Genomic DNA, 21,864 nt, shown 5'->3' with positions numbered 1-21,864 from the left:
GTGTGTTGGGTGTTTTTGGGTTAGGTTGTCCTGAGAGCAAACCTGGCGTCTGTCTTTAAGAAACTGAGAGGTGTGTATGATGAGCTGGGGAGAGCAGGTTGAGCATGTGTGTTACCAAAGAGCAAGAGAAGATGGGTGTGTGTGTTGCAGAGTGAGATCGCTGTGTGTGTGTGTGCGCTTAAGAGAGTGAGAAGGAGGGAAAGAGGAGGGACGGGGGTGAGGACATGAGGATGTGTGTGTGTGTGTGCGCGTGCACACACACGCACATGTCCAATAACTAGCATGCATACATGCAAGCTTTTAAAGCAGAAAGATGGTGTGTGTGTGTGTAGCTTGTGCATATGCTGTCTGTTTCTGTGTTTGTGTATTTGCTCTGGAAGAAGAGTTGCGTGTGTGCGTGTGTGGGTGTGTGTGTGTGTTTGTTCTGCAGTCAGTAAGAATGGGAGGGGTGTGTGTCATGGGGGAGACAGACACAAGGTTTGTGTGTATGTGTGTTTAAGTGTGCATGGGCGAATGTGTGTGCAGCTCCTAGACAAGGGCAGTGTGTGTGCGAGTGTTGTACGGAGGGAAGGAAAGTGTTTATGCATCTACTTTGTTTATGAAAGAGGAAAGGACAGTGTGTGTGTATGCATGCATGCTCAAAGGAAAAGTATCTTTGTGTGGGTGGTATGGTATATGTGAGATGGGGGGGCTGTTTGTATGTGTGTTATTATTGAGAGTTGCATGCATGCGTGCGTGTGTGTGTGTGAAGGACGGAGTATACATGAGGCTTACTGAGTTTTTGTGTGCAGTCCAAATGTATGTGGAGCAAGCAGCAGGAACAGTTGCATGACAAGAGGTTGCGTGTGTGTATCTTTTTATCCAGCAGCACATTCAGTTTGCTTGTTGGTGGCTAAAGGAGGAATAACTTGTTTGGTGGATTGAGTGTGTGTGTGTGTGTGTGTGTGTGTGTGTGTGTGTGTGTGTGTGTGTGTGTGTGTGTGTGTGTGTGTGTGTGTGTGTGTGTGTGTCAGAAAGTGGAGAAGAGAATATGTTGTGGCAGACATGCATGACTGTGAGAGAGTGTGTGTGTTTCTGTGTGTGAATGAGTGAAAAAGAGAGATGGAACATGAGACTGTGGGCCTGGTTATTTGAGTGTGTGTGTGTGTGTGTGTGTGTGTGTGTGTGTGTGTGTGTGTGTGTGTGAGAGAGCTTTAGAGGCAGGGGGAGGATTGCGTGTGTGTGTGCGCACGCATGTGAGCTTGGCTACAGAGAGGATATTTGTGTGTACTGTAAGTGTGTGTGTGTCAGTCAGTGTGTTTGCGTGCCTGTTACCCTGAGAGGGAGGGGGAGTGTGTGTGTGTGTGTGTGTGTGTGTTGGAGAGAGTTAGTTAGCGCTTGTTTGTGTGCCTCAGCGTATGCGTGTTCCTGCAGGGAGGGGGAGTGAGAGAGATGTTTGTTGCGTGTGCACATGTGGCCTGTGTGAGCTCTGCGTGTCTCTATGTGGGTCTAGAGTATGCACTTTTTTTGTTTGCGTATTTGTGCGTGCATGTTGGTTTGTGGGAGGGGAGCTGTGTGTTTGTGCGCGCGCGAGCGTGCGTGTGTGTGTGTGTGTGTGTGTGTGTGTGTGTGTGTGTGTGTTGTTTAGAAGGGAGAGAACTGTTCAGGGAGGGAAGATGGAGAGAATCGATGGAGAGGGTGAGACAGAACGAGAGACGTATGGAGAGAGATGTTAAGGGGTCAGCTCAGTCAGGAAGCGGTGGTGAGACAGATTTGGTCAGCAAGAAAGTTTGAGAAAACTTATTGAAACTTATTGAAGTGAACAGACCCAAAATATTCTAGCAAACATAAACTTTGTGTGTTTTTCTAAGAAGAAAACTGCTTACATAGTGTGAGTAATAGCGTAAACATTATTGTACTGAAAATATCTGAAGTGTAAGTATTAGAGTTGGTTTGACAATATTTCTGTATCCTGTATGTTGAAATGCACCAATCCGAGTTTTCCTGTGTTGGGTGTTTATATATATATATATATATATATATATATATATATATATATATATGAAACACAAGCCAATAATAGATTATTGGCTTGTATTCAGTTATCTTGAATAAATAAATCACTGAATGAGAGATTTATTTAATGTTCTGGTCTCTTAAAAAATGGTTTTAGTAATAATTATTATTATTTATTAAGCTCGAGACTAATATGTAATAATTGGGTGTTTAATAAAAAATTGTTGAAGGATTTAAAAGACAATTATTGCAATTAAAGGTGCTAATTTATCAAGTTCTACAACAAATATTGGGATAAAATGAGAAGAATTAAAGAATTGAATTTGAGTCATTAATCTTTACAAGTCATCAACAAAGACAGATTTCTGTTCTTACCAGCCCTAACTACAACTTTGTGACATGATCCAACAGTTGAAGCGTACAAGTCGAGACACTGAAATTCCTTTTGATCTTGAGATCTGTGAACTTGTACTACATCTTCGCTACTACTCTTCAGGGTTCTGAGCGTAAAGCAGCAATGTCTGCTCTGTTAACTGACTATTCAGATTAATTTTCAGACAGGCAAGCTGTTTTAGCTACACATGGAGCGCTAACTGACGGTGGTGATTGAGACTTCTGTGAGTTTAGAATCTGTTGTAAGACCCAGACATGTTGACCTCAATGTGTTTCATTGTAGAATAACTGTTCATATCAACCTTTTAGACCTTGGTTTTATGTATAATCTGTTTCAGGAAAGTCATTTTATCATCATTAAATTAAATTCTCAGTATCTGTGCCGTATCATGACATTTCGACCATTAAACAGTCTTGTGTGATAAATCGAATACTACAATTATAGATCCACCCAGAGAATGGCGGTGTGCAAATTCTAGTGGTTTTCAGCCTCCCTGCTCCTGACCAGTGATTTGACTTTTTTTTGTTCTTATGGAGTTTTGGTTATTTCATAAAAAATAATTTGCAATGTTTTTTTACACACCATGCACCAGTTTGTATCTATTTTTACATTCAAAGGTGTAAAAGTGATTTCCTATTATTAGCCTGCCATTCACTGCTACAACAGAGCTATACTTTAGTAGGTGCTAGACATTTTGTCCTCTTGTTTTGTACTCTATCAGTTATGATCTTTTCTTTCCCTCATTAGAGGCGTTTTGATAAATTGGTGAATCGGTATCAAAAGTCACTTTACCTCGAGAGTGAAAATTCTCAAACCTAAGTGACTTTTGATACTGATATGTATAATTATTGATGACTCAAGGCTAGAAAGGAACATTGTGAATGCTGTTAAAATTACAGTTTGTAAAAAGAAATCCGAATTAAAGAGTCTAAGCTAAGTTTTTGAATCTTCAATCAGCTTTTATTAATGTTCTTTTTTTCCCCTCAAAATTGACATTTGTGTATTTGCTGTAGATTAAACATTTTCAAAGAAAAACCATGAACCTATATGAAGTTGTACCCTCTTAAACACTCTGAAGTTTGCACACAGTGTCACAAATGTAAGTGGGAGTGGACTGGCTCAATCAAAATGTTAATGTCTGCTCACTATGCATCTCTTTATTCGTTTTTGCCCTCTATTCTCAGTCCATCGCTTAAGTTTTCTATCGAAACTATTTAGCTTTTTTTTTTACCACCAGCTCTTGTTTGTGTGCGAAAGGCGCATCGATTGACATATTAACATGGACAGTACTGATCAAATCCAAAGCAGGATCTTCCCATGGCCTACTTTCAAAAGACTCCAGTGTCATGTGAGGGAAAACAGACTGATGGGGAAAACAAAGCTGAGATTTGTGGTCGCAGAACCAGCTCAGATTCTTCAGAGGCAGGATCAGTTTGGCTCTTCTAAGCGTTGCTGTTTTGACATGGACTTATTCTGAAGGAGATAATCTGACTTGTCCGCTCTGGGCGCACACAAGAGGCAACGTTCTGTGCCCGGAAGTCATCATACTTTGTTAACGATTTGGAGTAAATCACAGGATATTGTTTTTGTTTTTTTTAAAAGATTTTTTTGTACTAGTGGCCTTTTATTGAACAGTAATTTGAGAGGAGAAAGGATGAAGAGAGAAGGCAAAGATGTGCAGCAAATGCCCCGAGACCGGGAATCAAACTCAGGACAACTCCACTGAGGAGGATGTCATTTTTGATGTAGAATGTGGTGAAAGTTGGAGCAGAGTCCTTTTTATTTATTTATAAGCTTTAAAGATCTGGGTGCACTCAGTTATTACAAAAACAAACTTATAGTTCTTCTAATAAAAAGAAAAAAATATAGAACAGTGTGTCTTGATGACTCTCAACTGATTCATCAAGGAACTTTGACTGTAGGTGTGTCGCTGAATTTTATTTAACTCTCCTGCGATCTTGGCGCGACGCTCAGGCGGAAGCGCGGCAAATGTTGAGCCAACGTAGAGGCTCAGGGGGGTTTATCCCATTAGATCTCACTTTCCGAAACCACACAAAAAAATCTTGTAAAAGCGCACGCAGTGCGATCCCACAGAGCGAAAAACTTGAGAGATCCAAATGACCCCGTCTCTTGGTGGACTACATCTAGTTTTTATCTTGGTGAGTCGTGCAGCATTTACTCGTTTGTTTGCATTGATTTAATAGAATAGAAAACCCTTTCATGTCCCACCGTGGGGGGGGTTCAGGTATATCGGCAAAAAGTTGAAAGTAAATGGAAGCACATTCAAACTAAGGTAAAAACTGGTGGCCCTCTCTGACTGACGTGAAGCGTGGCTGATTAAATGATAATTGGGAGTTTTCTTTCATGTGTTCTGCAGGCGTGGCTGTGGAAGGAAAAGAAAAGGGACACCTGTGAAGGTCTTTGTAACACACACAGAGGAAGAGAGCGTGCCTGAGCAAAGCATCAGCCCAGGTATGTATATATATGTGTGTGTGTGTGTGTCTCTCTTGTACATTCTGCATGTCATGTTCTTCCAGCCATTAGCTGGAATTGTGTGTATGTTTGAGCGCTGTCTGCATGTGCATCTGTCTGTGTGTGTGCAATTATTGTGGGGGCGGACTGTGAGTATGTGACTGACCTACTTCTGGTCATGTTTGGATGTGTGTATCTGACTACATATGTGCATCTGTGCCTGTGTGCACTGCAAGAGATGAGGTTGTGACCCTTGTGTTCATGTGTGTGTATCTGTGTGTGTGTGTGTGTCCCTGGTGTGTAATCCTCGTCCACATACCATTGCTGTACTCTCAGGTGATCGAAAGGAGGGAGGAGAGAGTAAACGTCCCTCACTGGACGTACCTTCCTACGTCACACACCCTGCTCATCACACCTGGTGAGCTCGCGTTGATCTGCTCCTGTTTTAACTGGCATTTTAGAAAACTCAAGTTTTTAGAAAATGATCGACTATTGCTGATTTTTACCCGATTACTTGAGGACTTCTTAATTTAAGCTCTGCACATTTGAGTCACACTCCTTGGCTGCCACCAACCCTTCAGGTCTTGATTTCATCCACATAATCAAGCTGACTTGAAGCTGAAGTGTGTGTTTGGTTGGAAAATCTGTATTTTTAAAAGCAGATTTTTTAAAAGCTGATTTCTATTTAGACTCCTTTAGTCTAATACTCCTAAATTCAAGTTCTAAATATTTTTAAATGTCCAGAAAACATGACATTTAAAATTTAAATATTACATCAGACCCATTAAAAAAAACCTATTTGGTGATGTAGATGGTAATGCTATTGGTAATGCTATTTAAGCAGGTATTTTTAATACCTGCTCAAAGAATATTTTCAAAAGGTATTTTTAACCTGAATGCATAATCTAATTTATTGAACAGGATTAATTTTACAAAGTGTAAAAACATCATTTAGAATGCTTTTGCAAGGCATTGCATGATGTGTGGGGCAATGTTGCTCTGATTAAAATCAGAAACACAGTAGCATGTGAGTCACAAACTACGATATGTTTTAGTAAACCAGATATCCCAGTATGTAACAGACTTCTTCAGCTGCATTTATTTATTTTTGTTTTAAAATGCTTAATCGTTTTTTGATTAAATGACAACACCAGTGATTTGGCAGGATATTGCTGAGGGGTGCATGTTGCTTTTTTGTTTTTTTTCCTCTTTTCATCATTTAATCCTTTGTCTTTCCAGCAGTCCACCAGAGCAGACTCGAGATAAGGTCTCCCCTGGATCCAAGGTCAGCTCAGCGTCCACTCCGGCTCAGCCTCCCACTGTTTCCTCAGCCCCGACGCTGACCCCTGTGCCCGCTCCGGCCCCAGCCACCACAGCTTCGGCTCAGGGCCCGACTCTGACCCCAGCTTCCACAGCTCCAGCTGCTCCCACTGCCTCGGCGCCGGCTCCGACAGCCATGTCCTACCCTCCATCCCCCAACTGCCGCATCAGGGAGGTCCACTGTGGTAGCCAGGTGCGCCTGGTCGTTATCGCCATCCGAGACATCACCAAGGGAGAGGAGATCACCGTCGACTACAGCCTGACCGAGTGGGGAGAGAATCTAGTGAGACAAATATATTTTTGATTAGTCCTTGTGTGGAGTTATCCCACTCATCCCCTTTGCTGTTTCAGTGTGTCGTCTTCGTTTCTGTAAAAGCAGACGCAAGAAATATCTGACGTCAGACAAACATATGTTTGTTCTCACACTACTGATAACACTCACACACACTCACAATCACCCGCCTTCTGCTAAACAAGGCATATGGTTGCCATAGCGATGACAGAGCTCCAGCTCTCCTTCTACCTATAGTGCTGTAGCAACAGTAACCATGGTTATAACATGACATTTGTTGCTGTGATGGGCCCCATTAAATTGGATGAATATTTTCCGCCAAATGACACCAGAAACTGTTTAAGAAGTTGTGAAACAGCGAAAATAAAGTTTCAGGATGGTTGATGAGCTCGAACACATTATTTTATTGCATGCAGGCCTCTTAGTTTAATCTGGCTTTGTTTCTCAGCCGTCTGATATTTAAAGCTTGTTTCAGACAATATCTCTTTCTTTTTTTTTTTAGTTTATTTTACTAATGTGGAATGTTTTCCTGCTCTCTGAGTGGCAGCTGAGGCTGATTGTAATGCTAAATATTAATGAGCGTTGTGCCTGCTGCTGGTTTAATCTGAGTTTTATGCGTTCCTCAGGGTTTCCGTGCAACTGTGTCTCCAGCGCAACCGGAGTGTAACTCAGACTCTGAAAATAGCAACAATATGAAAAAGGTAAAACAATGTCTCCTGTTTACACATTCAGACATTTATAATATCTGTCTGACTGGATTTTGCACATCATATATTGTTTGTGGGATATAAACCGTTTTATTTATTTATGCAATTAAGGTTTTTCTGCGACTGAAGTGAAAGTCTTCATCCCAGTCCAGTTCCAAGCTCTATAAGAATCAGAGCCAGACATAAGAGAACCGGATTTGCATCCTTAAACTCTTGTCAAGGGAACACTCTTCTAAAACATGTCAGAAAAAACAAAACAAAATGCAGTCTGAGAATAAATCTTGTGTGCGAACTGTTTGTTGTTAAAATATGTGTCTAAAGACAAAAATGGCTTTAATATATTTCTTAATATGTAATGAGTATGTTTGGACAATTTTGCAAAGGCTTTTAATAATAAAGAGCCAATTTCATTAACTTTTTTATGTGAGATGTAATTCCTTTTATGTTTTTTGACTCTGATAAAGGCCACAAGCCGTAACACATTGGCGTACAAATAAAGTAACTTAACACAATTCAAGTGTTGTTGAAGATTTACATTAAACAACTTAATCCACAAAGTAAACAAATATAAATGATGTTTGTTTTTATTTTATTATTTTTCACCAAATTTTGTTTTGTCTGTTTTTAATTGTCTGAAATGTATACTTTAGTACATATGCATATTTTTCATCTAAAATAAATAATTTTGGCAATGCATAATAGATGTGTATTTTTCTTATGAACTTGTAAGGACTTCATGTTATTTTTTATCATTGCTATTCTAACGTTACCTTGACATTTGCATCTTTTCGCTCCAGGAAGACGAGCCCCTCTCTCTGACCGCCCAGCAGCATCGGCAGCAGCAGCAGCAGGAGTTTGTCACCCCGTCCTGGTCCCTCTCCCCATCGTCCTCTCCCGTCTCTCACTCTGACGCTAGCGACTCAGATGCTGCGGATGAAGACAACTCCAGCCCCCGTGGTCGTGCACTTCGCCGGCGGAAGAAGCGTCGTGGCACTCCTTCCAAGAAAAAGATCCCCCATCGGACCCCGCCCAGACGCCCTTCTCCTGTCTCCCCCTCCAGCGTCCCACATCATAACCGTCCCCTACCTTCGTCCCCGTCTCCTGGCTGCTCATCTTCCTTTCCCTCCTCAAGCTCGACCAAACCCGAATTCAAAACTCCGACCTGTTTGGATTCTGGAAACGGGGGAAATCTCACCGCAAATGTCCCAAGAGATGGAGTGTCCACCGACTCCACACGCCAAACCTGTGAACACTGCGGACGCCACTTCCGCTCGCTGGGCCGCCACCTGGACAAACACCACGCCCACCAGCCCGACGTGTGCTCCGCCCTCGTCGAGCGCTACACACAGATGCCGCGTATGCATGCGCACGGCACGAACTCTGCTTCACTGCACGCTCACACAGAGAACCACTCCAAGTTCTCCCAGGTCAGAGGACCTAGCAGTGTCCAGGACCTGTCCATGTCCCCGCCCTCTCTCACCTCTGCGGACCAATCCCATGGCTCCCCCGGGAGAAGCTCCACCAGTCCCGTTCTCAGTCCCGTCCTAACTCCCCCGCGTGGGCAGAACGCAGTGGCAGTGTCCGTCCTAAAGAGGAGCCCCCCACCTGTGGCGGTGACACAGTCCAGGAAAGGAGGGGTGAGGAGATTAAAGAAAGAAAAAAGAACGGAGGAAGAGGAGGACATGGAGAATGTGGATGTAGTGGACATGAAGAAGTCAAAAGATAAGGAGGAATTGGAGCTGGTGTGCCCTCAGTCCTTCAACAGCAAAACAGCCAAAAAAATAGCAGCACCAAAAAAAGAGGAGGATGAAGAGGAGGACGAGAATGATGTAAATGGAATCATGGAAATTGAGGATGACAGTGGGACGGAGGAAAAAGAAAAGGAGTTGCTGAGGTAATTGGTTTCTTCTTTAAGCAAGTTGAATGACCTTCGTTACCATGCAGCTTCTTCATCTGTTAGCATTTATTTTCTCTAATCCACATGGCTTCACAATTATATTTACAAATTAATATGTTCATCCTCACTAATGTATAAATAAATAACCATACACCATCAACAAGCTTCTGGGACAGTTCTGGCTGGACTACTATTTTTTTTAAGTTATTAGAGCTCATTTAAATCAGGTGGTTTTCTGGAAAAACCCGACTTTTAAGCCTAATCCATCAAGTTACACAGGGGTTTAGGCTCAGGTCACTGAAGGAGCTTAGTCTCAGCCACTTTATTCATTCATAAACTATTTTTTAGTGTTTTGTCTTGTTGAACACCCAACTTTGCTCATCTAACCCAAACAATCATCAATGATGAAATTTTGGTTGAGATGTTCAAGATCATCCAAGAAGAAACTTGAAAATCAGTCTTATTGTCCTCAGTGAAGTTAGGCTGGGTTCACACTGCAGGAAAATGCGACCCAAACCCCATTTCTCTTTTTATTTATTTATTTATTTATTTATTTATTTATTTATTTATTTATTTATTTATTTATTTATTTTTTTATTTTTTTATTTTTAGTCCTCATTACGTTTTCAAGAAGTTCCAGTATTTTTCACCCAGAAAAAAAAAATCTGATTTATGCCACTTCCATAAGTGGAGTTGAATCTGATGCGCATTTTGAAATTGTCTGCAGTCAGGACGGTCATGTTGTATTTTATCTGACTTTTCTGTCATTGATGTGAGACTTGGGACATGGGAAGTGTTGCGAATTAGCTATGACTATGTACATAGCTAATTGATGCAGGCCGTAGGTTGTTTTGATGTTTTTTGTATCAAACAATAAAATAAAAGGAAAATCTAGCTAACTCAGGCTAAGGACCTGGGAAAAGAAATGATTTAAATGAAACATTAAAAGTCCAAAATTAATGACATTCATGTTCGTTATAACTACAAACATAAGCGTATGACTGCCACTGTTGTTACTGAAACCTTGGGGATGAAAAGTGTCATCCTCTGTGTCTTGCAGTGGTTCAGGCCGTCACCACATGCTGCCCCTCCTGTCCTCTCTGTCCTCTCTGGTCCTGTACCTCCGTCGGCTCCAGCACTCTGCGTTCCTGTCTCTGTCCCGGCAGCTGCAGTCCGCCGAGGCCTGGCGCCTGCTCTGCCACTCCAGCCTGGCTCTCCTCATCCTGTACAACCGAAGACGCGAGTGCGAGGTCTCCAAGTTGACCATCGCCGAGTATCGCGTTCGCGTCACCCCTCAGTGCCCTCTCCCCGTCCCTCCTGGTGCCCCCCCGGCTCTCACCCCGCTGGAGGCTACCCTCTCTCCGTTTGAGCGACTAGTTCTTCCCCACCTGCCTAGAGTCGGGGTCCAGGGGAAGCGCGGGCGCGTCCAGCCGCTCATCCTCCCCCCCCACTGCGAGCCCTGTCTGGAGCTGCTCCTGCAGACCCGTCATGACGTCGGGGTGGACCCCGCCAACCCGTACATCTTTGCCCGCCCCTACCACTCTCCCGCCACCCCTTTGCGCGGCACCGACCTCCTCCGTAGCCTGGCTCGCTCCAGCGGCACCCGCAACCCCAGGGCCTTGACGCAGACCAGGGTCCGCCGCCAGGTGGCCATCCTGACCCAGCTGCTGCTGCTGGGGGAGGGAGAGGAGCCAGGGCAACCAGGAGGCGGAGCTGTGGAGCGGCTGGAGCACTTCCTGGAGAGGGAGTACCACGTGACGCAGATCTGCACCGGAATCGGCCAAGACCCGGGCTTGATGGGCAGAGTGGGCCGAGTGGTGCTGTGTGGGGAGAGAGATGGCGTTCTGTTCAGAGGGATGAGCCTGAACCACATCTGCCTGGAGCTGGACGGTGAGACGAATGAACAGAAACATGACGAGTGTTTTATTGTTCCTTCCTAGGAGAAGATTTTTGGGTGATATTATATTTTAATGATTTTAAGTCCATACTGAGTCTGGTTCTGATTCCAAATTTGATTTCCAGTGTTGTCAGGAAACTCTGCGGACTCCTTCTCGGAGGGAGACTCGGATGGGGAACATGTGAAGGAGAAGCCTGTGGTGACCCCACCGGCCCCTGCTCTGAGCCCTCCACCCACCTTGCTTTACGTCAGGAAGGGCAAAAACAATGGCCGGGTGGGGCGGCCCAAGAAGATCAAGAACGTCCATCCTGCCCTCCCGCCTCCGACACCTCCTGCACCTGCAAACCGCAGGAGAGGCTCAGGTTAGCCTCGTCACTGCTGTTACACTCAGCAACATTTTAGTGAATCCAAAGATGCAGACAAAATCAGCAACATTTTCAATTCAAAAACCCTCTTTGCCCAATAACAAAGATATTGCTTTTAATCTACAGTATTTTCTCTCTCTCCCACACTGCAGGGAAGCGAGGGGTCCTGAAGCGCCCCTGGTCCGAGGCGGAGCGTGCAGCAGTTGAAGAGCATCTAACCAAAAACATCAACGAGCTCCGTGTCCCCGCGAAGGCCGACTGCGAACGCTGCCTGCAGCAGTGCCCCCTGTTGGTCAACAACCACCGTGACTGGCGAGCGGTCAAGTTCTACTGTCACAACCGGATTCAGCTGCTGAAGAAAAACCAGCGGCGTGAAGGCCAACCACAGCCGCTCACCGTCTGCTGAGAGAAAGCAGGAGAGCCGGGGTGCTTTTTTTATTTTTATTTTAAATTCAGAGCAGCCAATCTTATCAAATGTTGGCCTGCTTTCCTTAAAACGGATACATTTGGAGAGTCCTTATTTCACTAAACTCTCTGAGAGTGGACCTTTTTGTTTTACAAGAGAAAAAAAAATTCTTCTGCTCAGTTTTAAGGTCTTAACACTAGAGTGAGTATGATGGTCATACTCTGAAAGCTGCAGCGCTGCTTGGATGAAGAACAGTGGAAGTGGATCGCAGCGTCCGCCACTTCCTGGCTGCATTCGTGTAGAAGGATGTAATTTCGTCTATCCAGAATACATACACTATAGAGATGTGTAAACAAAGAAGGGCAGCTGATCACTACAGTGTTAAACAGACTTTGTGAAGTAGCATTAGTCTTCAGAACAATGGGAGACGTTTATAGGACATTGCGTGTGCTCATCGTTTTTAACTAAGATTTCTCCTAAGATAAGCTAGTTCTTCTTTTCAGACAATTGACTGTGCAATTCTTGCTATGGTTTAAGTGATATTTGGACTTTTAATGGCACACAAGGTACAACATTTCTGAAGTTAGCACCCCCACCCCAAAGAAAACCTAACATTTCATCAGCATGGAGCTAAGAGTTTGGTTGTTATAGAGTTAACGGCTTCATAAAGTCCAAAAAGTTTTAAACTGCTGTGAAAGCCAGTTGTCTTTTGTCTGCTTTTCAATCTGTCTGAAGTTGTGTTGCTGCCCTGAGCAACTTAATTTGCTTTATTTTTCTGCTTGTTGCAGAATCGTTTTGGTTTTTTTTAAAGCCTCAAGAAGGTGCTATAGGCCAACAAGTTATCATTATATGTGTAAAGAGGTTTTCCTTTGGTTGTGTTAATGTTAGTGTTGGGGAATTTATTGGAGAAAAGAAAACTTATTGTATCGTCTGCAGTCCTCCCTAGAGCTCCTCCTGTCCTTTTGCTCCACCAGATTTTTGCTTTTGCTCCTAATTCGTGTCTTGTCAGACTAAAACCTCCTCTAAAACCTCACATCAGATACTTGAAGTTATTTCAGTCTTTTTCAGAATATCTTTCCTCTTGTAATGCTCCAGACTGGCCAGTTACACTTGTACATAATGAATATATTACCAATATGCTAACTGGTTGCTCGAGTTGCTGTTTCGTAGTTTTTCCTGTCCACTTCTGAGTTCATGCTGTGTGTAAATAAGCCTGTTTTGTAAATACTCCTCAGAGAATCAAAGGAAAAACACATTGTATGACATGACCTGGCTATTGTGTTATGTTTTTTTCTTTTATATAAATCTTATAACAAGTTAAAGCTTCATTTGTGTTGTGGGTATTTATTTGACTGGAAATTGTTTCTTTGTGCCTAAATTAGGGTTGCACGATATCTCTAGTATCGGTATCGGCTGATGTTGGTCAAGTTTCAACATATTGCTGAGCTCTCTTGGTATTTCTAAGATTTAATTACGCTCGTCAAAGTTCCCAGTGCTTTTAATGAAGAAAGAAGACCACGGCGAGAACCACATGTAATCTGTCCTACCATCACAAACCTCAAGTCTTTTGCCATGTGAGCCAGAAATAAGTTAAAATCACTTTTAATATAGTATTTATATCTTCTTTTGCTCAATAAATGTACAACATTTTAATGAAATGAACGAAATAGGCGTTTAGAAAAGGGATCAATCTGTGTGGCCCTACTGAAGCCACACAGTTTCCTAAAATGTTTGGGCCGATTTCTTCCCATTTTCTTGGTTTTGTTTTTCAGCAACGTGAACAAGAACATGCCTTCAGTAGCACTTTGAAAAGGCGTGTTTATTTAACAGATTTTCATGACTTGCTGTGCTGAGGTCACTGAATGCATCAACCACTTTGATGCTGTGTTAAGTTTTCACCATCCCTGAATTATGTGCCACTCTTTGGACGCTGCCAAAAGGTTGTTATGGTCACTTGTTCACCATAACAACCAATTAAGATGCCCTTAATTGATGCTGCAGTTCTTTTTAACAAGTAGTTTTGGATTTAAAAAAAAAAAAAACTCCACCTACATCCAACTTTCTATTTGTAGTGGCAGAAAAATCTGCATTTTCACTCCAGTCTTGTTTGTCCCAGGTTGAGCTGTTTTGAGCTTTTTACTTATTGTTCCAGCTGAAAATATGAGCAAGTTACTCTTAAAGGCTCATTTAATCAAAAAGGCACCAAATTAGAAAAGCAAGAAGCGGGTTGAAGTAAGACATGCAGAGAACATCTCAAGGTTGGCAACCAAATCCATCAGTGATTTTATCAAGAAAAAATAATTCACAGAAAAGCAACTGGTTGCCTCAAAACACAAAATTATATGCATAATATACCTTTAAATCATGAGCAAATTAGCTAACATTTTCAGCCTTGTGTTCCACTGTTCGGCACATTAAAAACAATGCTAATAAAGTTTAGATAAGGTAAAATGTTTTGTTAAAACTTACTGGTCCATATTCAGACTTCTAAACGCACCCGCCCGCTGTCGCCCAGATGCAGTTATTACTGTAAACACTAGAGGGAGGTATTGTACCATAAACTAAACAGCGAAAGTCACTGACATGTATTTTGTCTAAGCAGTTAATTAATTATATCGTTATAAAATCAGATTTATGATGCTCTAAACCTTTTGTGGCTTATTCTCGTATCAATAACTGTCTTCTGGACATCTGTCCAGTCAGCAGACGTCCCAATGATTGTGTCCTACTGACCCAGACAGAGAGACAGATACTTGACCAGAGAGGCCCAGGAAACCTTTGCAGGTGTTTCGACATATTTATTTGACTGGAGTGTGACACCACTATAGTAACTTTTTCTCAACATCCTAGTTTTCCTCCATCTATATGGCGTATATATCACATACGTGGAAAGGTTTTGAAATGATTCATAGCATATATATATATATATATATATATATATATATATATATATATATATATATATATATATTTTTTTTTTTTTTTTAAACTGAGTTTTACAGGGACTTTTTCACAGGGAATTTTCCACTGTCAGAATATTGACATCCAAATTTCAAATAAGTGATTTTTTTCTACTTTTCCTTGAAACTTTTCAACTCATCAGCAGATGTCAAACCTTGAAATTAAAGTAAAATGTGGAGACGGCTTTTTTGCCTGCAGAGATTTGCCTTCATGCAGAAATGTCTCCTAATTCAAATTCCTTCTGAAAGCTGAAAAGGTTTCGACACGTCTTCGACTGTAAAAAAGCTCGACGTGCAAAGTTTGCTTGAAATTATAAATAATTTGAACATTTTGAGGAATCTGATTATAGAAGAAGCTGAATGGTTCTTTTATTCTGCTTTTCTCTGATTCAAGTAAACATTTTAAAGTCTACCAAGAAGTTGGTGTAAATGCAGATCCGTGGAAAATCAACTTCATGTTAAACTGTCCAAAACAGAGTCCTTTTTTTTCTCCATTCCTCTCCAAAAGGTGGTAGTAAAGGAACAAAAAAAAAAAAAAAACTGATAATTTTATCAATAAAGCCTGTCCAGTATAAACAAGATCTAGAAAATGCAGTTTACTCTTTGGAAACCCAACAGCCTACATTCTTGCATATCGACATCTACCAGGCTGTTCACGATTCACACTGAGCCTCATGAAGTCTCGGTGGAGGACATGTGGACGGATGCCTGCTGGAAAAGGTGGACTGGTGCAGCTTTGATTCTCAGCTTCTTCTGAGAGCATCTTGAAGAAAACATGAGTCCCAAACAGCTGGAGCTGACTTTGTTGTCCTCTCCCCTGCTGACCGAATATGCGAGCAGGTGGAGGGGTGAATGTGAGGTGTATTTAAAGCTCCTCATCCTGCTTAGAAAACATGTCAGGGCATCGACTAGACCACGACGTTCCAGGTGGAGCAGGTTTGGAAATGTACGCACGGATGCACAAACTGAAATCTTAACTCTCTAATTAATGTCAAAGGTCACTTTTGGCTTCCCGAGATAAACTAAATCACATTTAAAATATAAAGCTTTATAATTAATCAGATTTTGTCTTTTCCCCTCAGAGCTTTGTACCAAGTTCTCTCAGACTCTTCTGGTTCTACCTTATCCTCTGCCGGTCGTGTTCCTCGTTTTCTTCGGTCTTCCCTTAAAGGTAAACTTTAAATATGAGTTTGTTTGCATCCTGCCTGCATTTGAGTCCACCTGCAGAAGTTGTGTGTGGCACAGTCCCAGTCTCAGTAAGACATTTTTTACCATACATATATACACATATTTGTAGTTCTAGCTCATTTCCAGCCACCGTTGTATTTCATTGTGGGTGGATATTCTTTGAGTGAAGGGGCTGATTTGTATATATCCGTATTTGTTTAAGTATGTGGTTCTGTGGTCACAAAAAAGAATGCAAATTGGTCCTAATTTGCATTTGAATACCCGCAGAGATTTCATATCTGGCTATTTCTGGCTAACACAAACAGCACTACTCCTGTGAAGAAACAAGTAGTTGTTCTTGCACAAATGTGTGAAATATATGATGTACCAAAATTTGGTTTCACTTTTTTTGACTTTTTGGTTAAGTGTTCTGCTAAAGCAAACCTTCTCCTGTTTTATTTATCAAAATGGGGGGGAGAGAGAAATCCTTTCACTTACAGAATGCATTGCAGCAATCAGCCAGGATTTTTATTTGAACGATATCTCTTATTTATCTGCATGCCTCGCTTTGCCCACAGGGTTATTTATGTTCCCTGCTTCTCATATCTTCACATTTCCTGCTGACCATGTTCTCCAGCTCTCCACCTCTCCAGCAGAGGAAATTGACTCCCTCCTCTCTCCCTGTGGTTTGTAACTTTAACATTTCTATGCATTTCACATTTTCATGATTCTCACCTCACATTTAATTAGTGTGCATCTTCCAAAACCCTCTCATGCCCCCACAGGATGTCTGATTCCGCACTGCACTCGCAGTAACAAACATGTTCGTGTTATCTTAATCCGTGCTGATGAATGGATCTGGCAGCCAGTGACATGACGCGGACATTTGTTTGGTCCTGCAGGAAACGTTCAGCTCGCTTCAGGGACCGTCACAATAATTCCCTCATTCGTCATGAGTTTTTAGTATTAAACCACCGTGGCGATCCCTCAGCGAGTTTCACTGCGTGGCTCCTGATCTTTGGAGCCTCAGGGCGGCTCTGCTCCAGTCAGCCGCTCCTCCTGCAGCTTCTCAGCTCTTTCTGCTCACATCCTGCTCTGTTTATATGCCCTGAGTGACGGACGGTCCCTGCCGCAGCAGGATGTTGAACATGAAACGCTCCGGCTTCCTAAAGTGGCATTATTCACGTTGTTGTTGTTGTTGTTGTTGTTGTTGTTGTTGTTGTTGCATTCTTAAACCGTGATGTAGCTGCGTTTTTAATTATTCCGGCCTAAATACCTGCAGAACCCTGTGTTCCAACACATCCAGCTGGAACAAAAACTATTAATCAAGTGTAATATTTTTGTGCTGATGAGTCTTAAGAGGTCCTGCGTTGTGGTTCAGATTGTGAGAGGACGAAACCCTTTATACCCTCCAGCCCTCCATGTAGCATGACAGCGGGGTCATGCTTGACTAAAAAGCTTGGGAGATGGGTTAATTGGCTTTTTTTTTTTTTTTTTTTGGTTCATAATTATTTGTGCAGTGTTGCCGGCAGCTTCTGAGAGAGAATGTCATCACTTAATTAAACAACACAGATTTTAAATCCTGATGCACAGTCCTTGGGGGAAAGACTTGCAGAGATAGAAGATGGTTTAAGCCACTGGTTTTTAATCCTGTAATATAAACAACAGATGCAAAATAAAAATGGAATCCTGCGCATTCCCCGATGGACTGTGTCCAGCAATTTTGTCAAAATGTTTAATTTTTAGAATTTTACAGAAATTTTAAGATGTTATAGTTACACTGAGGAACATTATTAATTAACAACTGATATAAAATGCTCAGTTTTCAGTAAAAGCATTTGGTAGGACCCAATGAAAGCTCATGGAGGGGATTTTTGGAAGTGCAGGAATGTCCTGATTTCGGCTTTTTAGTTTGTCAAACTCGAGGCCCGGGGGCCAAATCCGGCCCGCCGTAAGTTTTTAACGTGACCCTCTGGAGCCTGGAGGGCCACAAAAATTGATATTTAAAAAAGTAACAGCTGCGTGCTGAAATATTATTTTACAAATCAAATCTAAGCAGTTTTCTTTTCTTCCAAATTACATCTGAGAGACATTTTTTATTATTTAATTTTCAAACGTTGTTTTATCAGAACATCCTGTTATAAATGGCCCCTTGAGAATATTATTTAATTTCCCTTTGGGATTCCCTTTTATAAAGTATCTTTGAATTTGAATATTTCTAATTTTGATTTGACCTTAAATGAAAATGAATTTGACTCCCCTGCTCTATAGCTTAGTTATTGCTGATGTATTGTCTGAATTTGTCGGTCCTTCCCCCCACAATCTGTTTTTCTCTCCTTACCCTGATAGGAAATATTTTACTACTTTTTTTTTTAAATAAACATTTAGCAGAGCTCAGAAAAACATGAAAATCCTTAAATATAAACAGGAAAACTGCTTGATGGAAACACAGACTGTGTGATAAACATGCAACACTAATAAATATTAGCAAAAAAACCCCTTTGTCTTCAGACAGAAACTTAGAAACTTAAGAGAATTGGTTTCCAATTCCACTTTCAATAGTATTTGAACTCTGTCGAGAATTTTTATAATGAAATGAGTCACAGCTGTGTGAGTCAGAGTCTGGAGTGGTGGGCTGTCTGTGTAAACACATCTCTCTGTTATACTTTTCTCAAATGCGTCTAATGAACACCCGTGGCTTCTCTCATGAGTTTTCTCCAGCTTTCTGCACAGACATAGAACATACATGGAAGCGGCATTAGATTGATTTTCATGCTGGACTCCAGCAGAGACAGCAGAGAGGCGACATCAGCCAACGGCGAAAAGATTCTGAACGGAACAAAGCTTGAGGCTGACACGTCAACGTGTCAGCCTCTGTCTCAGAAAATATAAGGCTTGCATCTGAAATCCAAATCAGACCAAGTTCAAAACATTTTTAATATAGTCCAGCAATTACAGTCAACAGAAATTATAATACAGCTAACTGAGACGTGTAAGATTGCAGTCCGATCATCTGACCGGTGTCCTGTGGAAGAACGTCATCCCCACAGCATGATGCTGCTGCTGCTATGTTTCAGCCAAAGAAGCTCAGCTTGTTGTATTGAGTCAGTAACTCTGCATCAGTCACTCAATCACGTGGTGACGGTGGGAAGAAATTTCTCCTATCTAACCCTAATAAACCTCACTGAAAACGACTCAAGTGGAAACTGTTAACTAGTAAATGTCTTCTCGTTTTCCTGAGCACAAGCTGCTAACAGACCTGAGCCCATTCAACTACTACAACCGGAGGAATTCTATGCGTCCTACTCATCTCTTTAATGAATGCCCATAAATGCCAGCCATTCATTTCCAAACTCACAAATGGCCTTCAGCATGAATCACCTACAAATTCATGTAAAAAGCGTGTTGAGATGTAAACGCCGCATTCGTTCACAAAGATAAATCATTCTCACCACTCGACAACGCTCGCCTCTGGATTCGCTATGAATTATTCCTGCGGTTCACATGGAGCTGCGCAACCAGAGCTAACGCGGCGGGTTTTAAACCTAGAACCTAGAGTTCTCCAAACGATCATAATTCCTCACAGTAGGTTTATGTAAATATTCATACAGGTCAGCCTGTGTCAAGTTTGAGTGAAAGGAGGTGCGCGGTCCCACTGAGGTAAAGCAGCGGCAGCGCGTGAGGCAAAGCGCAGAGGCACCAGCTGTCTGATTGGTCCGCGTGCTATCGGCTTTAACTATAAACCTATCCTTTAGGAATAAATCTGCTCTGCTAGTGAAATGCTAAGAGCAAAAGAGACGCTCCCAGCCCGGCTTAAAAAAGATTTTCTTTTTTTTTTTCTAGAAACAAACAAGCAACGCTTAGCCTGGCAGCGGGGCTAGTAAAGCATGGCGGGCCGCCAGGCTTATACTACACTGGGGGAAACCCTGGATGGTTAAAATTGACATTTGGGAAGAGAGGGGAAAAAACCCCTCAGAACTGAGATAAAGTAAAGCACCTTAGTGTCAGATAAGCAAATAAGAGATGCACTGGTAAAATGAATCAGTGAATGATTAGGAGGTCTCAGATTGGAAGATACTTGGTATATGTACGCCACGAGACTAATTAGACGTGCTGTAGCCTCGGGCTTTTACTGTAAGATCCAAATGTCAGGAAAATCCTGCAAGTACAGCTCATCTTTAATTCTGATCAACCACATTTACTTTTACTCTGAGCAACAAGGATGGACTCAAAGAGACGATGGAGAGGGTTTGCATTTGTACTTTTACCAACTTCCTGTCTGATTATCATTCTGTCGCTCAAACACAGTGACAACCAGACACTGTCACTGCAGCTAAAAGTTCCTATCATTTCTGAGCTCTTGTTAGATGCTGCAAACGAGGACAAAGAGATGAGATGAAGCAATTTATCATTTAGCAATGAGATGAAGATAAAGACAAAATGGCATTGCTTCGACGTTACATCTTTTACGTATCATTTTGGACTCAGTCACTGCTGCTGTGTATTCTGAAAGTTTATTATTCTTTTGGAATAAATACTACTAATAATAACAGCTGTCCTTTTCCTTTGTGCAGCCATGAGACACATTTCTTACCCAATTAGACGTAATTTAATTTTGTGTGTCACTGAAAAGAACAAGAAGTCCAAAATATCAGAGTATGAGACTTTTAGGAGCTGAAGCACTCATCGTTTGGGCCATGTTTTCTTTTTGGCAGCTGGTATGGTATTAAGATCATTGATTTAAATTGAATCTGTGCTGCTATCTATGCTCATCACTTGTCTCTGGGTACGTTTTATGAAAATAAAAGCCCAAAAGTGTATTTTTGTATCCAGATCAAACTGAATACTCTTATCAGTGACAACAAGTGATAAGTCATGTCCTCTCTAAGCCCACCGTCTCCTTGGTAAATCTCATCACCTTCTGTCATTTTTATCAGCCTTTTGACAGGCGACACTTTCGTGTTCCTCTAATCTGCCCGTCTCATGTTCCCACCGCAGGACCAGAACAACCTGACCTGCGTCGTTAACATCTGCTCTGGGATCACTGGAGAGGAACAGGAGGCCAAGTTCTCTTGCAAGTAGAAAACCTGGTTTGCCATTTCTCTTATCATCAGACTTATGAGCTTATTGTTAAATAATTTTGTCAGAGCACATACTGTGCATAAAAATGTTTCTACATTTCTCTCATCTCATCTGTTTTGTCATTTTGTGACCACAGGCTGAAAGATTTTGATATAAATCCAAGACTTATACAAGTGATTATTGGCTGAGGCAACTGCAGCTCTGTTTCATTAAAAATAAGCACAAATACAAACATTACACTAGATAAAATATGTATATTTAAAAAAAAAAATCCACGTGTGTGACAGGTGAGGCCAAAGTTATTCACAAAACTTCCATCTTATTATTACATCATCTAAAGACCTTTTTTTTTTTTTTTTAACCTTTCTTCATTCAGGTGCTTTAAAGTTTATTACTTTCTTAGTTGCAAAGCAGAAAACCTAAATGTTATTTCTTATTATTTGAAACGGTTCTGTGTGCTGAAAGTGAGAACATAAACACAGAGGGATGAGATTCATTCACTTCTTAATATAATCCTGTGAACAAAACAGAGAAAAACATGGCAAGGACAAACTGAGCACGACAAGCAAAGATGGGAAAATACAGTGCCTGTAAAAGGCATTCATCCCCTTGGATGTTTTAACAAAAGTAAAATTTTTAGACAAATTAAAATAAAGAACTTCTTAAAAACCCCTTTTATGTCAAAGTGTAAATAGATTTTTGACAAAAATAACGACTAATAAATAAAAAAGCATTACAAAACTAACATAAAATAAGTGATTGGACCAAAATATAAAGTTAAGTTGAAATTTTGGTATTTTAAGTATGACAATAAGAAAACGACAATATTTTAAGTAATAAAAAGGTTACAAAATCAGGCACAAAATCTCCCTCCCCCTCCTCCCCCAAATCAGTTTTTCTCAATAAAACA

At 41.4% G+C, this 21,864-nt stretch overlaps 1 protein-coding gene across 2 annotated transcripts in view; it reads left to right on the top strand.

Annotated features, from left to right (window-relative positions):
* Nucleotides 1-13,073, top strand: part of LOC103467219 (uncharacterized) — a 14,719-nt gene extending 1,646 nt beyond the window's left edge. The window contains exons 2-9 of one of the 2 annotated variants that reach the window (XM_008413392.3): nucleotides 4,767-4,861; nucleotides 5,198-5,279; nucleotides 6,104-6,464; nucleotides 7,100-7,174; nucleotides 7,978-9,074; nucleotides 10,138-10,967; nucleotides 11,100-11,336; nucleotides 11,492-13,073. In XM_008413392.3, coding sequence (XP_008411614.1) covers nucleotides 4,767-4,861; nucleotides 5,198-5,279; nucleotides 6,104-6,464; nucleotides 7,100-7,174; nucleotides 7,978-9,074; nucleotides 10,138-10,967; nucleotides 11,100-11,336; nucleotides 11,492-11,745 — 3,031 coding nt within the window. In that variant the 3' untranslated portion in view covers nucleotides 11,746-13,073. Of the gene's footprint in view, nucleotides 1-4,766; nucleotides 4,862-5,197; nucleotides 5,280-6,100; nucleotides 6,465-7,099; nucleotides 7,175-7,977; nucleotides 9,075-10,137; nucleotides 10,968-11,099; nucleotides 11,337-11,491 lie in introns of both variants that reach the window. The other variant, XM_008413381.3, reaches the window with a different exon arrangement.
* The last annotated feature ends 8,791 nt before the right edge of the window (nucleotides 13,074-21,864 follow it).

This window comes from Poecilia reticulata, chromosome 1, assembly GCF_904066995.2.
Source record: "Poecilia reticulata chromosome 1, P_reticulata-male-v2, whole genome shotgun sequence".
In the NCBI taxonomy this organism is placed as follows: domain Eukaryota; kingdom Metazoa; phylum Chordata; class Actinopteri; order Cyprinodontiformes; family Poeciliidae; genus Poecilia; species Poecilia reticulata.
The sequence above is the reverse complement of the archived record's forward strand: the minus strand, read 5'-3'. Positions and strand labels throughout refer to the sequence as shown.